The following is a 15,074-nucleotide window of genomic DNA, read 5'->3' on the forward strand; positions in this document are numbered from 1 at the left end:
CCATTGCATTGTTTCAAGTCTGTTCTCTGCAGACTGAAAGATACCTTGGTTCATACTAGAAAAATATAATCACTAGCAAAAGAGGTTTTTTTTTTAAAAAAAAAAAAAGAAAGGAAAAAGGAAAGCCAAAACCCCAGCAACACAAACTTTTTTCACAATGGGTTTTAAATTCTGCAGAAAATGAAGAGATAAAATGTATCAGAGCTTATACCTGCTAAATCCTCTGACAGCCGCTTTCTCATCCTGCTGCCTGAAAATGAATCAACTTAATTATTCCTGTGGCTATGTACATCCAGGCAGCTTAGAGTTGCCTCTTTATCGCTGGCTACACTAACTGTCCTTGTGTTCTGGAATAGTTAAGGAGATTGAAAACTGGGTGGGTTTGGTTTTTTTTTTTGTAATTCCAGAGTACACAGACTGTAATAGAAGAAATGGTCTGGAATTTTGGAGTCCCTTGTCAGTAGTTAGATTGTGTCAACGCAGAGTTTAAATCTGCTTGTGTAGTATGGCATGTTTGGATTAATATTCTAAAGTAATGTGGAGTGAAGGCTTGATACAGGCTGTGACTGAGTGACTGGTATAGTGAAATCACAGACTGCAATATGTGGAGATGGGGGGGGAGAACAGCATTAAATTATCTTCCAAGGACCTTGAAGTCTCTCAGGATGACCCTTTTGAGTACTCTGAAAATATATCCATTGATCTAGTTAAGACAAGTTATCCTTTGGAACAGTCTGAAAATTGTTTTGAATTACCTGGCGCCCACGTTAAACATTTAAAGTTTTCATTAAAGGGATTGACAGGTTGCTTGTAAACTGAAGTCATTTCCTTTCCCTTCAGAATTAGATTTTCGTTATGGCCTCCTTTGCTCCTTTGTCAGTAAGCGCTGTTCATTAAGAATGATTTGGCCATTTCATTCTACAACCTTATTTTTGCCTGCTCTGATTCAACTGAAGGAAATCCCTTTGTGATTGAAATGATAAAGCTGGATCTCAATCACCAAATGTTGTTTTCTCCTTCATTTTTTTACCGTGTATAAACCAAGCTGCTTCTTTTCAGGAACCTTTAGATAGGAAGGAAACTAGGTATGAATTCTTGACAACCAATTTGCAAAAAAGTCTCTTTCCTCCAGTTTGTTGGCTTGTTGATTTTTGAATGGTCACGTGGAAAAGCTATTGAATGAAGCCTTAAACCTTCTCCCATCTCACATGTGTCTGTTCTGGTTGTAGAGAAGCATCCCTGGATATAGCGCAGTCCGGTGGCTGCCCTTTTATCCTACGCTGCAACAAGATAGGGGAATCAGGCCTTGTGATACCTGGTAATTTTGAGCCAAATTAGGAAAGCACTGAACTGACCACATTGTAACATGGGCTCAGGATTTATACCTACGTCTTGTCTGTGCAGAAGAAAGGTGGACAGTTAAGATTAATGGCAATCAGTCAGCACAAGATACTGACACACACAACCCCCTGAGTTAGTCAGCAAGCAGTAATCAGTGTAATGTGTACCCCAAGATACTAGAGATACGTCTTAGTGGCTTCTGTGATAGTCTCTGGATGTGTTCTTGCTGGTGTGAGAGGGCCATTACATGTGAAAGGGCATGCTTATTCAAGAGAAACACTGATATTGTGGGGAAATGATGAGAAGGGTTCATCTCCAGTCTGGTGCTCCACAGATGAGTTGTTGTGAACGTCCAGCCCTTCAGGCTGTTCTGGGGGAGGTTGCTGAGAAGATTGAAGCTGTGAGTTCTTAGAAATACTGTGTCTGGTGAGTGGAAGGCTTAGACTTAAATTTCCAGAAGCTTGCAGGCAATGAGATGTCTGAGATGGCAGCCTGTCTTCTCCAGTCAGTGCCAAGGTCAGACTTTGCCCTGGTATGGGGTAAGTGGAGCAGAGAGGTTTGTGCTTTCCATAGTTGCAAAGAAATGCGGTCAGTGGGAAGATTGCTATAGAGTTTGGTCCTGGTAAACCTTCTGACATTGACAACTTCTCTCTTTTTATTTTGTCCCCTTGTAGAGCCCAAGTGCTCAGACCTCTGCTCCATCTTGAAAGGAAGAGACTTTATTTGCATAGGCAAAAAGTTGTCATGGCAAGAGAGATAAGGAAGAATAAAAGGGGGGGAGGAGGGGGGATAAATGTTGGAAAGGCAAAGTAGTCAGCATGTGATATGACAGAGATGAGGTCAAATAGGCTAATCATAGACTAGAACAGCTTAACGAAAAATGCATAATTTAATGTTATGGTGATACTGATGGTAGAAATATAACACACGTTAGATGGATCCAAAATACGGGGAATCAGGTCCTTTGTGATTAAATGAAAAAAAAAAAGGGTATTCTTTTTTTCCTACTGTCTTTCTTTTCATGTCTTCAGTGAATTCACCTGTCTTAGTCATAATGCAGAACTCAGGATTCTCTTACCGTACAAGAGGTCATCAGATAAAAAGGACATGATTTAAAGCAATTGTGCCCTCTGAAACACTCATTTCTCAGGAAGAGTAGCAAAGCATAATGTAATTAAAACAACTGTCTACAGTGTTTACGTACAAATCACATTGAGTAGAGAATACCTTTAATTTCATTGTAAGGTCAGAGACATGGGGAGGAAGGGTTGATGCTGTCTCTCAGACAGCAGTAATCAAGGGCTGGCAACTCAGCTTTGGAAATTGAAGAGATTAGAAGTTCTTGGCAGTGATTCCCAAGTGCTCAGGAGACTCGACGCAATCAGCAGCTTTGACATTTTGGCCAGCTAGTTAAATAGTGTTGGCTATAAACATTACAAGGCAAGTGATCACCCCCTTATGTGCTAGGATGGGCCATACGCTTCCTGCCTTCTGTCTTGGAGCAAGGAGCTCCTCTAAACCAAGGAGCTCTTTGATGATACCCTGTGAGTAACTTTCCAGATCATAGCAAAGAAGAGGAATTTGCGTTGTTTGCCTGTTAACCACAACAGTGAGTACCAGAGAAGGGGCACGAGGGTTTTGCAGCTACACATAGGCAGCGCCCTAAGTCTGCTGCCCTTGAGCCTCCTTTGCATTGTTTAGCCAAGGATGAGCGCTGCTTCATAGGGATGGTTCAGAGATCAGACCGAAAAGAAGATCCACATACACGCAACTGCCTAAAATACAGGTTTTGTTTATTTGTTTGTCCATTTATTTTATGGGGAAAACTATTCATAGAGGCAGTTTCCCCAGAGTGAGTGCCTGAGTTTACAAAACTAAATCTATTTGTAAGCGACAAAATACCAGACCTGTACAGGTATTTGAATGAATGCATGAAACTTGAACTGCATGCATGCTTAAGCAATTGCAGGTCTATATTTGCTTGCAAATCTGGTTTAGTGCTGAAAAGTCAAGGTGATATGGTAGTGATAGTTAATATAGCAGTGTAGTATGGTTAATTTAGAAGTTACACTACACCTGTCTGTTTGAAATGGCAATAATTTGTTGCTTTGTAATGGCCAGGGAATTTGATCCCATGAACGGTGATGGGGCTTGCATGCTTGAATTAAGCTACCTGGTTTTGCCTGCTTCTTTTGGAGGGTAACTGCAGAAATGATGACTGCAGAGGCTGACCATAAAACCACATGTAATAAAGTAGTCTGGCACAACTTCTCAGTGAGCCTGAGAAAGCAGAAGTGAAGCCTGAAGGCTGAAAGTCACGTTCTCTGGGAGGGTGAAAAGTTAAGCCCAGTTCACTGGGGCTTGGACAGCAGTCTTAGGAGATACCAGTAGCTGAATACGTTTTCAGTGGGAAAGGTTTACAGTCTCTCCCCTCTTCTCCATTCCTGGCCCTATGTATGGTAGTTAAAAATAATTAATCCTAATTAATAATATAAATATATAAAATATAAATTAAAATTAATTAGCAGCAATTAGTAGTCATTGTCAGGAAGGCAGAAAGAGGAAGACAGAAGATATTTTTAAACATCCAACTTGTTGCTGGGATTATCTGCTTAATTTTTTCCCACTATTCCTTGAGGACGTTTCCTTCATTATATTTCCTAAGCTCGTTTAGGCATTAAATCAACACCCAGTGAAATCCATAGGGGCATGCCACTCGCCTTAGGGGCCAGTGGAGTGAGCCATCAATGTTCTGGATTTATGGTTGGTTGGCCTTCAGGTTTGTCGCTTCCGATGTGTGACAGCACATTTCTTACTTGGACTGGAGTGGTCAGTCTGGTGAGTGCGCTCTGAATGCAGTCAAGGACGCGTTAATCCCTCTAAGCAGTGGGACAGCAGACAGGAGTTCATCTTTCAGCTGGGGAAGTAGCTGCTTCCCACTGGCAGACCAGCCTAGTAACTCTTCAGAGGGATTTGGCTGCATATGACTACCATCTGAGAACAAATACTTCTGTAAATGAAGTGAACAGTATGCAGACGTAGAGTACAGAATTCAGTATTGCTTTTTACCATCAAACTAAGTTTTAGAAGACTGCTCGAATATGCTGCAATGTACCTATTAGATTTGTAGGAGTGGATGGAGCGGAGCTCAGCTTTGTCTTGGCCAGGTTTGCAAGATTTACCAAAAGTAGGATGTTAATGGCAAGGATGTTTTCAAAGTAAGGCTGCAGCCAAGTGAGCGTGGGTAGGCTGCCTCATCTAGGCAGTGGAAAGGTGGCAAAGGCATGTGCTGTCCACCTGAGCCAACACCTTTGTGAGGAGCATCTTGCTTCTCTTGACGTAAGTCTCTGGGACGGATGTAGTCCCTGTAGTAAGGAAGGAGAATATCTTCAGTTCTTTAATTGCTTGGTTTCACCTGCTGGACACAGCTGAAATGAGTTACATCTCAGAAAGCAAAACTAGAAAACATAGTGCAAGCTGTGAGTTAGGAGACTGAGGCAACACATGTGACGCAATGAAATATTCATATGAAAAGAGAAAATTTCAGAATGATTAGGGAACCTCTGAGGGGCTGAGCTTCTGTTTTAAGAAACATGGTGAAGATGAAAGAATAAAGGAAAAATAACAGTGCAGAAAAAGCTTTTGCCCTCTGTTTGTGTAGCTGTTAATTTCTGTCACACCCGCTTTGATACCAGGGGGGTGTTAACCATTTCCTACTGGCTTTTTGCTGTTGGATTTGGGTGGGATGGGCTTTTCTGACAAATTGTTTTTCCAGCCAACTTAAGCACAGCATCAAAGAAATATTTCAAAGTGCGTGATTTGCACCAGCACCAAGGAAATGAGTCTAGGATTGTGGAGAGACAGACAGTAGTCTGTGATATATATTTATTTGAACTAGAGCCAAGCAATTCCCCTTAGTTAACTGTGTCTCAGCAGTTTTCTCCTGATAATATAATTAATATGCAGATAGATGGCTGTTGCCCAGCCATCCTTCATTCTCATTTTTTGGTTTGCATTGTTTATGGCATTGCTTCAAAAGCAATCCTCTGTAATATCCTTGGCAAGTTGATCTCTCTCTCTCTCTCCCCAGACTAATAGTCTTTTTTAGCAAGTTCTCGTTCCTTCACTGTGCATGGCCTGCAGCGTAAGTCTCTCACAGAATCACAGAGGGGTTGAGGTTGGAAGGGACCTCTGGAGGTCATCTGGTCCAACCTCCCTGCTCAAGCAGGGCCACCTAAAGCCAGTTGGCCAGGACCATGTCCAGATGGCTTTTGAGTATTTCCAAGGATGGAGACTCCACAACCTCCCTGAGCGACCTGTACCAGTGCTTGGTCACTCCCACAGTGAAAAAGTGTTTCCTGATGTTCAGAGGGAACCTCCTTTGTTTCACTGTGTGCCCATTGCCTCTGAGCGTAAGGAATAAGGGAGGCAGTGGGCCACAGTTAGCAGCTTTATGCTGCTGCCTTCTGGTCAGGAGAACAGCTCTAAGACCCAGCAGGAGAGCTGTAAGACCTGAAAAACTCTCTGCAGTCTCTCTTGTGAGCAGTTAGGCTGACTCCTGCAGCTTGTGCACTTTACCTGGGTTGAGCTGGGAGAAGTCAGCATGTGCATCTGTGCTCTCAGTTGGCTCCTTAGGACTTCACAGCTTTTTTCTGCTGTTACAATTCTGGTGGTGTATGCGTGCCTGTCCGCAACATGACAGGAGCATCATCTCAGCTCAGAGTGCAGCAGAGGCAAGCTACTGCTACGTTGGGGACACAGGCCATGGACAGAGCAGGACTTAAAACCCTGTAACCAGCAATTGTAATTTAGCTGTCTAGGTAGGCAGCCAAGCAATAAATGACACCCTCCCCACCACCCCCAAAAATAATAATTTTCTTGTTACAGCGCAGATGAACTTTTGCTATAAGCTGTGATGCCTTGTCAACAGTTGGCTTATTTTCTGGTTATGCTACTGAGAAATTGTCTTGAGACCGCACAGTACTAATCATCTTCTATGCCTACAAACCTTAGTGTGAACCAGAATAAGATTTGAAACAAAAACGCAGAAAGTGTTAACGTAGGTTTTCTTTTTCTTTCCTTGTCAACCACAGGTAATGCAGGTAGTGAAAGAACAGATAATGAGAGCGCTCACTACCAAGCCTAGCTCTCTGGATCAGTTCAAGAGCAAGCTTCAGAACCTCAGTTACACAGAAATACTGAAAATACGCCAGTCTGAAAGAATGAACCAGGAAGATTTCCAGTCTCGTCCGATTCTGTAAGTACCGTCTTTTCTCCCCACTCATTTTTGCATGGGAGGATTAACAAATGTGAATGACATTTGTGAGCTCTTCTGGGGGAACCCGAGGAGGAAAATTGTCCAGGGAGCCGTGCTCAAAAGCAGTAGTGCGGCATCTGCTTGAAGGGCGTTATGTTTTCTTCTGCTGGGAATCATAACTATTTCTTTGAGTTCAGTTAAACCAGATTCAGCAAATAACTACAGGGTCTCACATGGCTTATTTGTATGAAACAATGCTTTGGCGTTTCATAGCTTTGCGTGATTGTGAGCCCATTTATGGTGCTAATAGTGGCTTTTTTAAAAACAAAAAAAAAAAACCTCACACTTAACACCGCAACTTTGTCTTCTGTCCAAGGACCTTAAAAAATTCCAAATGTCACTTCGCTGAGTGAGACAGGGAGAAGTCCAGAAGAAGAGGAGCCAATGCACACTGACTCCACAAAAGAGAGCTGTTGTGTATGACTGTGTTTATGGCATTACATTCTGGCAGCTAGCCAATGGGATTCTCATTGCCTTCTTGTTTACTGCAAAGTATCAAATGCTGATATTGCCACCATAGCTCCTTCCCTTTTCCCAGAATACGCTTTGTTCTGTTACATGAAAAATAGAGGCCGTACTTGGCTCTGGACCAGGTCCGGGCTTGTGGCTGAACTAATGGCACAGGACAGATGCGGGCTCTGTGGTGCACAAATGATGTACTGAGAATAACAGGAGCCTTTTGAGATCAGCAGAGAAATGGTGAGGACTCCAGAGGCGTCAGCTGAAATGTCATGAGAGCCTGACCATATTTAAAGTGGAACAGCTCGTGATTTTTCCAAATCTCCTTTTCAAGGGAAAGGTATAGAGAAGGGTTTGTATCAGAGCACTTCAGGATTCGGAAGCAGAATTTTCATTTTGACTTGTCGCTAAAGGATACAGTTATCTAAATACAAGCTCTGGGGACACATTCCTCCAGGGGCAGAAGGGCAACAGCGGAAGCATAAGCTAAGTAGAATTACACACTTAAATTTTAATCATACCAATGTGGATCAAAGGGGGAATGCTGCTTTTATGTTTTCAGTGTTTTAGAAGATAGGACCTAATGCCCAATTAGAACTGATGTCACTCATAGTAATGCATCAATTAAAAAGCTACAAATGGTTCCAGTCAGTTTTGCATCATTACACTGCTCAGAAATCCCCTGCCAATCCCCTGCAATGTTTAGTTGTTCAAAGCCACTCAGTACTGCTAAGCTTGTCACCAAAGCTTCTCATTTTCCCTGCTTTCCGTATGAGTCAACTGTTTAAGTACGAAACAGGTCAACTATTTATATTCTCTTGCACCATCGCCTAGCCTCGTGAAACTTGCCGGTGCCCTCTGCAAGTTCTTTACTTCCAGTATAACTGACCAGCTGCTGGTACAGTGTGGAATGAGTGAAACAGCCAACAGAGATAGTTAAAAGCAACTGAAGTTTTACCAGACACTCATTTCAGATTCAGGACAAAGGCTAAGCCTAAAGGCTATGAAGGCTAAGTAAATCAATAAGGTGTTTAAGCAATCACAACTGCATTTGCAGAGATTTAACTCTATGCATTTGCATTTTGATTACATCCATGATCACTTATTCTTGACCGTGAAAAGAAATGGTTCTTTCATTTTCCCCTTTGATTTTATTCCCTGTGCTGAACTCTCTCAAATTGCATAGATGGCACAATTGATAGAAGTACAGAATCATGGCTTCATTGTAGAGAAAGAGACTGTGAGTGAAGAGAGCAATCGTGGCTGTGCTGTATATTTTAAAGCCTTGCAGATACGCTAAAAGAGATTGCACACAATGGTGAATGTAAATTCATCAGACCTTGTTTAATTCTGCATGAGAATATGGCAATCAGATGATGTTTTTTCCTGCCTTGAATATGACAGAAGTCTTTCTTCTGCCGTTCATTGTATGAAGCACTGAAGTTTTTAAGTTTTCAAGCTGCTGGACGAGAGAAGCTTCAGTTAAGTTGGTTTTGAATGTAAGCTGGAAAATGTTGCCTTAGTTCCCTGTAACTACAACCACCTTGTTTCGCAAGGGTTAGTTGTTTCTTTTAAATGAGCATTGTTGTATCACGTGAGATGAAGTTTTTTCAATTTCAAGTTTTGATTAGGGAAAATACAGTGTCTTTCAGAACAGAATCGATTCCGGAATCATTATTGATCATCCCAACTGCCATTCCACAATGAAATGATAAACTATCCCTGGTTTGTTTTGAATGACTGTGGAAGGTGTCAAGAAACTCTGTGGGCCTGGAGAGGACCAGAGATCTCCTTGACACATTAAATGGCAACAGAGATGGGTTAACACTGGATAAAGATCTGACGTCCCAGTGGAGGCTTGCTGGTTAAAGGAGAGTTAATGTCAGCCAGGGAGCCATTGCTAAGTAACATCTGTGTGAAAATCAGACACGTACAGGGAAATAGAGGGAGGGATGCAGATGCTTTTCAGCTTTTTATCTTACAGGTTTCTCTGCAATGTTAGAAGGAGTCACTAATGCCTGCTCTGAATTCATGAAGTGATTAGGAGAGGGCATAGCTACAAGCCAGAAAGATAAAAGGACAAAACACATGAAAGCAGTTCTGGGATTACTCTTCTGTTGTGTTGTAATGATTTAAATGTCTGTAATATGCCCCATCCTGGAAAGAAAACAGCTAACAAGAAAGAGTCTTAACTATAAGCTGGAAAGGTAAAAGTTTGGGACAGATATAATTGGTGCTGAAGAAGAACTAATATCGTTTGAATAATTTAAAAATTATGTTGAATGGTTTTCAGATTTGCCGACAATTCAGGTCTGTTATGTTAAAAGCAAGTAACTGATGTCAGCATTGCCTATAGTGCCAAGGCCAGTGAGATCAGAAAACTAGCAATCACGTATATTACTGTGTGGTTCCCTCAACCCTTCTGTCTTACCAGCCCACTAACTTTTGCAGTTCTTATGTGACAGGAACACAGTGGGAAACTAATAGCAATTTTTAAGCCCCTGTCTCGTCAGACTTTCCGAGTTTGTTCTCTCTCTTCACAAGGCACAAACTGCTAAGCCGATATCATCTGAAGGACAATAAATAACATTTTCACAAAATGTATTTGCATTTATGATATTCCTTTAGCTCGCTGTTTCCATTCGAGTTTAAAATTAGACAGGAGGACCTATTTCTTGTACAGAGATTTTTTTTTTTCTAACCTTCCCGTCTTTAGACACTGACCCTGAGGAACTGAACTCCCTTACCTTCAGATGGCTTTCTGAAGGAAATATAAAGATTCAGAGAAGCACATCTTTTGTTTAACTGTGTGTTGTGGTTTAATTGTTCTGCCCTATTTCTGTCACTTTGAAGTGGTGGAACAGAAGCCTTGACAGAGAGGAGCACTAAGTGGCAGGATCACCTTGCAAAAATGTATCTGGAGCCATGGTATCTGAAAAATAGCTGAAACCCATACAAGTCAGAGTAACCATGTGTCGGCATGAGCTGCTGCGGATGGTAAGCGCAAGTGACCATGGCAAGGGATGGATGGACTTAGGGGCTGTCACTAAAGTCCAGAGTCACTGAAGATTGTTTCTCTGTGGAGTAATGAGTTGTCTCCACAACCTCTGTGTGTTCAAGTATGGGGATTGTAAAACAGAAGAGAGTACCGCGTCTGAGCTTCATGAGAGCGAATATATGCACGTGTATAGAGAGACTCCATCACATCAGCAAAGAGGTGGAGGGTGTCCCTTCTTTCCTACCTTCCTTCCTCCTGTGGAAAGTCTGCCTTAGACAGTGAAGTGCTTCAGAGAGGATGACCGTTTTGGTTTTGGATTGGTTTAAAGTATTTCTCTTTCTCTGGTTTGTAAAGGGCAGCCGGGGCTTTACAGGACAGAAGAGGGAATACTGTGAGCAAACAGTCAGGTGTTAGTGTGCTGGGTGACCCATTCACTTTTGGTTTTTCTGTAGTGTCTTACAACTATGACATTATGATATCTTTAACACCTATTTAATGATAACCATCCAATTTCTGAATTAAACTACCTAAAATACCAAACGGATGTCTATACCAGTCTTGAATGTTTGAAACCAATCCAGCTGGAGATTTGGTCTGCAGCCTGGACTGCTGAGTTATCCACACTGGGTTTTAACATTCTTCTCCTCAGCCCCTGCTCCCAGCTCTTACCTGAGGAATGGGGAAGCTCATCAGCTCAGTAAAGGTACAAAATTCTTTTAATCACAGTGTTTAACCATTCAGCATATTCATATCTTAGTTCCCAATGAGAAAATAACAGTGCTTGAAAATTATCCTAAAAGACTAATAACACATTCCCAAAAGGTGGACTGTTTCTATAGTTACAATGCTTCCTTGAGTTTTGACCAGCTAGATGTTCACAGCTTGTAAATATGCAGTGGGTTTTGCATCAAGAACTCCAACCATTTTGTTAATACCCTGGGGGAAAGATGGCATTTTTGTTCAAAGGCCTGATCTTTCTAGCAGAGGACTTCAAGTGGTTTCAGTGGGGGTCTGTCGGATCAAAGGTACAAGATCCAAATAAATGTGGAAGTCAGCAGAGACTGGGCTCCCTAAGTTTTCTGGAAGAGAGGGATTTTTGTTGTCTCTATGGGATACCACAGCTTTGCTTCCTTTTGATGACGATTGCTGGAACATACTGCCAGACAGAATGATTTTTGGTATTACCTAATTTGCACAGCAATGCAAAATTATGGTTCTGACACACTTCATGTTTTATAAATCCTCTACACATTCAGTTATTTTTTAATCTTACCAGGCTTGCTGTCGAGTCGATGTTTAAACCTGTCTTTTATGTATTCTTAATGAATCTAAGTGAGGATATAACTGATGAATTCAGACATCTGTGAATCCATGTGATGGTGTATGAAATCAAACTTTAAATATTATGTGCATACGTTTTCTGCCTAGTTCTTGACATGTGAACTCTTATTAAAGTAAGATGTAGAAAATGGATTTTCTGAAGCATATATAATATTATTTCTAAATGCGCTGTGGGTTTCTGCGCTCCTGGGCAAAGGTAAAGTTTGATCCTTGAGCAATCCCTAGTCATGGGTTAGTGTTCCACAAAATTCTGATAATAATGAATTAATTGAATGTCATGGAATTAAGAACAAGCATATAGCGCTGGTCATTATTTTAGCTCATTGGCATTGCTCGCTGTTTTTTATCATCATTCAAAATATGTTTTTGCCTTCTTATATTGTTCTAAATAATAGTGCTAGTAAAGTATGCCAGCAGAGGATCATGCAAGGAAAGGTGACAGTTCCTCAAATAAGCTTCACAGTGCTGCTACTATGAAAAAGCATTATTTGCCTCAGAAAAATCTTGTTGATGCATTATAGCAGGCGTTATTTTTAGATGAGTAAAGTAAGAAACAAATAAGTGTCTTGCCTGAGTCATACACTGATGTCGTAGCAGGGAGATGTCTACAACAGAAGTATCCTGACTCCCATTCTTTGTTATAAGAAAAAGGTTGTTTTTTTTCTGGAGCAGACTTAGATTCTGACCTGGGCCTGCCTGTGACTGTTGTCCCCTTCGAACTCCTTGCAGAAATACCTTGTGAGACTCTCTCAGAGGAAAGAGAATGGTCTTTGATTGAATTTGACAAGTGCCTACTTTCTGTCTTCCCAAGGGAACTAAAAGAGAAGATTCAGCCTGAGATCTTAGAACTGATCAAGCAGCAACGTCTCAATCGACTGGTGGAAGGCACCTGCTTTAGGAAACTCAACAGTCGGCGTCGGCAAGGTACAGCTCAGACTGCCTAGTCTGGCTTTTTATTGTCAATTTTCTCTGAAAGTTGAGATGAGGAATGCTACTTTTGCTGGCAGGATCCTTGGTGGTAGTGCTGTCTTGACTGCTTTTACCCAGGGGCATCTGAAAGCATCTCCTAGTTACAGTTGTTGTAGGATTTCCTGTGTTTCCCTGAAACTGGTTTTGGCTTCATCACACGGATCATCTGGAACAAGTCCAGCATTTGACAAAAATCTCAAGCAGCAGTCTTGCACTCTGAACTGAGTATTTTGATTTCTGCCTGGATGTCCAGGCTTCTCGTTCATCTCAAAACCTCTGCCTCTGCAGGAATAGCACATGAAACTTGGTGTAGCCAGAATTTGAATCTCTCAGACTTGGACCACCTTTATGTATGTGATAAGCTCATTCTGCACCCCTCCCTCTAGTAATCCCTGTCCTTGGTTTTGGTCTTGTATTACCATATACATTAAATACATTATGGTGTTTAAATATACTTTTAAAAAGCACTTAGATCAGTAATTTGTGTACCGTCAGATGAATACTTGATTGACATGAGAAGATTATTTTCCCAATCCTATGAGTCATTGCTCAGTGCCAGATTTACAGCTCATTTTACACAGTTAAACTCTCTATAGTTCTTTTCCCCTCAGAGGCATGCGTCTTTCTGCAGGCAAAATACTGGGGATATAGTGCAAATTCAACAGATAAATTAGAAGTTGTATCCAAATTTTTCACTTTAAAACCCTCATTTTGTGATGATTCAGATTGCCATTTGTTTTCCACTCTAAATACAGTACAAATTAGAAAGTTACAAAAGCTAAGAGTAAGAACTGTCAAAGATCAATATTTGACGCTTTCAGATCAATTGGGGAAAATCCTTTCTTCGCAGAGAGAAGTATCCCTGCAATGCTTCCTTCCTGAGAAACAAGAAGGAAATTTTCCTTAATGTAGGGAGGTTATTTTGGAAAATTTCAAAGCCTTTATGAAAGGGTTGAGTAGCAGAAAAATTGGATGCAGCTTTATATTCTCTCTGTCAAGTCTGCAAACACCTATGAAGCCCACTGCACAGAGTTTAGGGAAAAAGCATTAATATTAGACTGTGACTTTCTATACAGATTTCATAGGGAGGCATGATACTTGTTTTCCCTTCAGCAGCATATCCACAGAGGGAAAGTAGCTAAAGTAATGCCTAGTTCAGTTTGGCTATCAGTAGTGAGGGTTGTTTATTTTATTCCTCTCACAGCCTTAATGCAAATGACTGAAATTCTAGGGAAGGAGCAGGGTTTGTGGCAAATGTTCTTCTTTTGGCAGATCTCCAAGAGAAAGATAGACTGTCTATTTTATCTTAAACTGTTGTTAGTTCATGATTTATAGGATCAGAAACCTTAAGGGGTATAAATTGGTTCAATTTATATGAGTGGAGTTGAAGTTAAAAAAAATATTTTTAAAAAACAATCAATGTAATCTTCTCGTCCACAGTTAAGAACTTTGCTATGTATTATGCCTTGGAATGAATTGTGTAGGCCACCAGATTAATTGCTTTGATGTCATATTTATACAGGGCCAAAAAAATTCATGATACTTTGGAAACAAATAAAACACACGACCATGCCTCAAAGAACTTGATCTTCTCTGAAATATATTGGGTTTTGTCAAATACAAGCCCATTTAGAAGGGCATGTTTCCACACGCCCTTCTAAGTTGTGTGCGCTTTATGTTAGACTCCCTGTAACAGAAGTGTGAATTATCCCTCTGGGAAGGAGGGAGAAGACACAACCGTTACAGAGGACGATGATGCATGAGGCCACCGGGACTAAACTCAATAAGATTTAACACTGTGTGATCTAATGAAGAAGCAAAGTATGGTTTGTAAACGCAAGCACATTTGACATATAAGCCATGCAATTGGGATCCTTTTTTGGGTATGTACAGTGCCTGGCACAGTCCAAATAGCAAATAGTGGCAGCTGGCACAAAGCAGAAGCATCTCTTTTGAAATGATCTTGAAATCAGTCTTTATCCTTCAGGGTCTCCTGTACCCCAAGCAGAGCAAGCTGTAAGACCAAGGCTCTCATGATGTCAAGAGCTAGGAGATGAAGTAAAGTGAACGGAGGACCAGAGGTTTAGCTAGTGACACTAAACATTGGAACAGTCGAGCTTTCAGACAATTCCTCTGAATGCCCTGATCAAAATAGTACAAGTCCCACATTCCTGAGTGTGTCTTCTGTTAGCCTTACCACACCTCCCCATCTCCTCTTCCCCAACTCACCTCCGTGTACGTGTGCCCTGTGCTACTGGGGGATTCTGCAGCCCCATCGCCTGCCCGCTGCTCCAACTGAATTCACTTGTCTCAGAGCATTACCAAGGCCCTCAAAGGGCCGTGGTCCATCCAGGTTGATATGGAGCTGAAACAGAAACGGGGAGTGCTGTGAGGCATCACGATTTGCCTGTTATGTGGCAACCTACTTGTAAGAGCAGTAAGATCAGGTAGGTGTTTTACTTTAGTATGTATATGGCTTCTTTTAGCTCTCCTGTGATTCTTTTTTTCCCTTGAGACAATCCTGGAACAAATGTCGCAAATCTACAGATTGTACAAGAAGAACCTGAACATGCCCTACACAGGAGGAGCTGAAAGCATTAAATTGCCCATTTAAAAAAAAAAAAAAAATTAACAGGCTTTATACCATGA

General features: G+C 41.3%; 1 protein-coding gene across 4 annotated transcripts in view; it reads left to right on the forward strand.

The window, feature by feature from the left end:
- The window catches only part of ELMO1 (engulfment and cell motility 1), a 261,737-nt gene that overhangs the window by 226,273 nt on the left and 20,390 nt on the right, over nucleotides 1-15,074 (forward strand). For all 4 annotated transcript variants that reach the window (XM_009880069.1, XM_009880067.1, XM_009880068.1 and 1 more), the window contains 2 exons: nucleotides 6,435-6,598; nucleotides 12,268-12,380. In XM_009880069.1, the coding sequence (XP_009878371.1) occupies nucleotides 6,435-6,598; nucleotides 12,268-12,380 (277 nt within the window). The remainder of the gene's footprint in view (nucleotides 1-6,434; nucleotides 6,599-12,267; nucleotides 12,381-15,074) is intronic.

The sequence above is a fragment of the Charadrius vociferus genome, unplaced genomic scaffold, assembly GCF_000708025.1.
Source record: "Charadrius vociferus isolate BGI_N301 unplaced genomic scaffold, ASM70802v2 scaffold760, whole genome shotgun sequence".
NCBI classification, from domain to species: Eukaryota; Metazoa; Chordata; class Aves; order Charadriiformes; family Charadriidae; genus Charadrius; species Charadrius vociferus.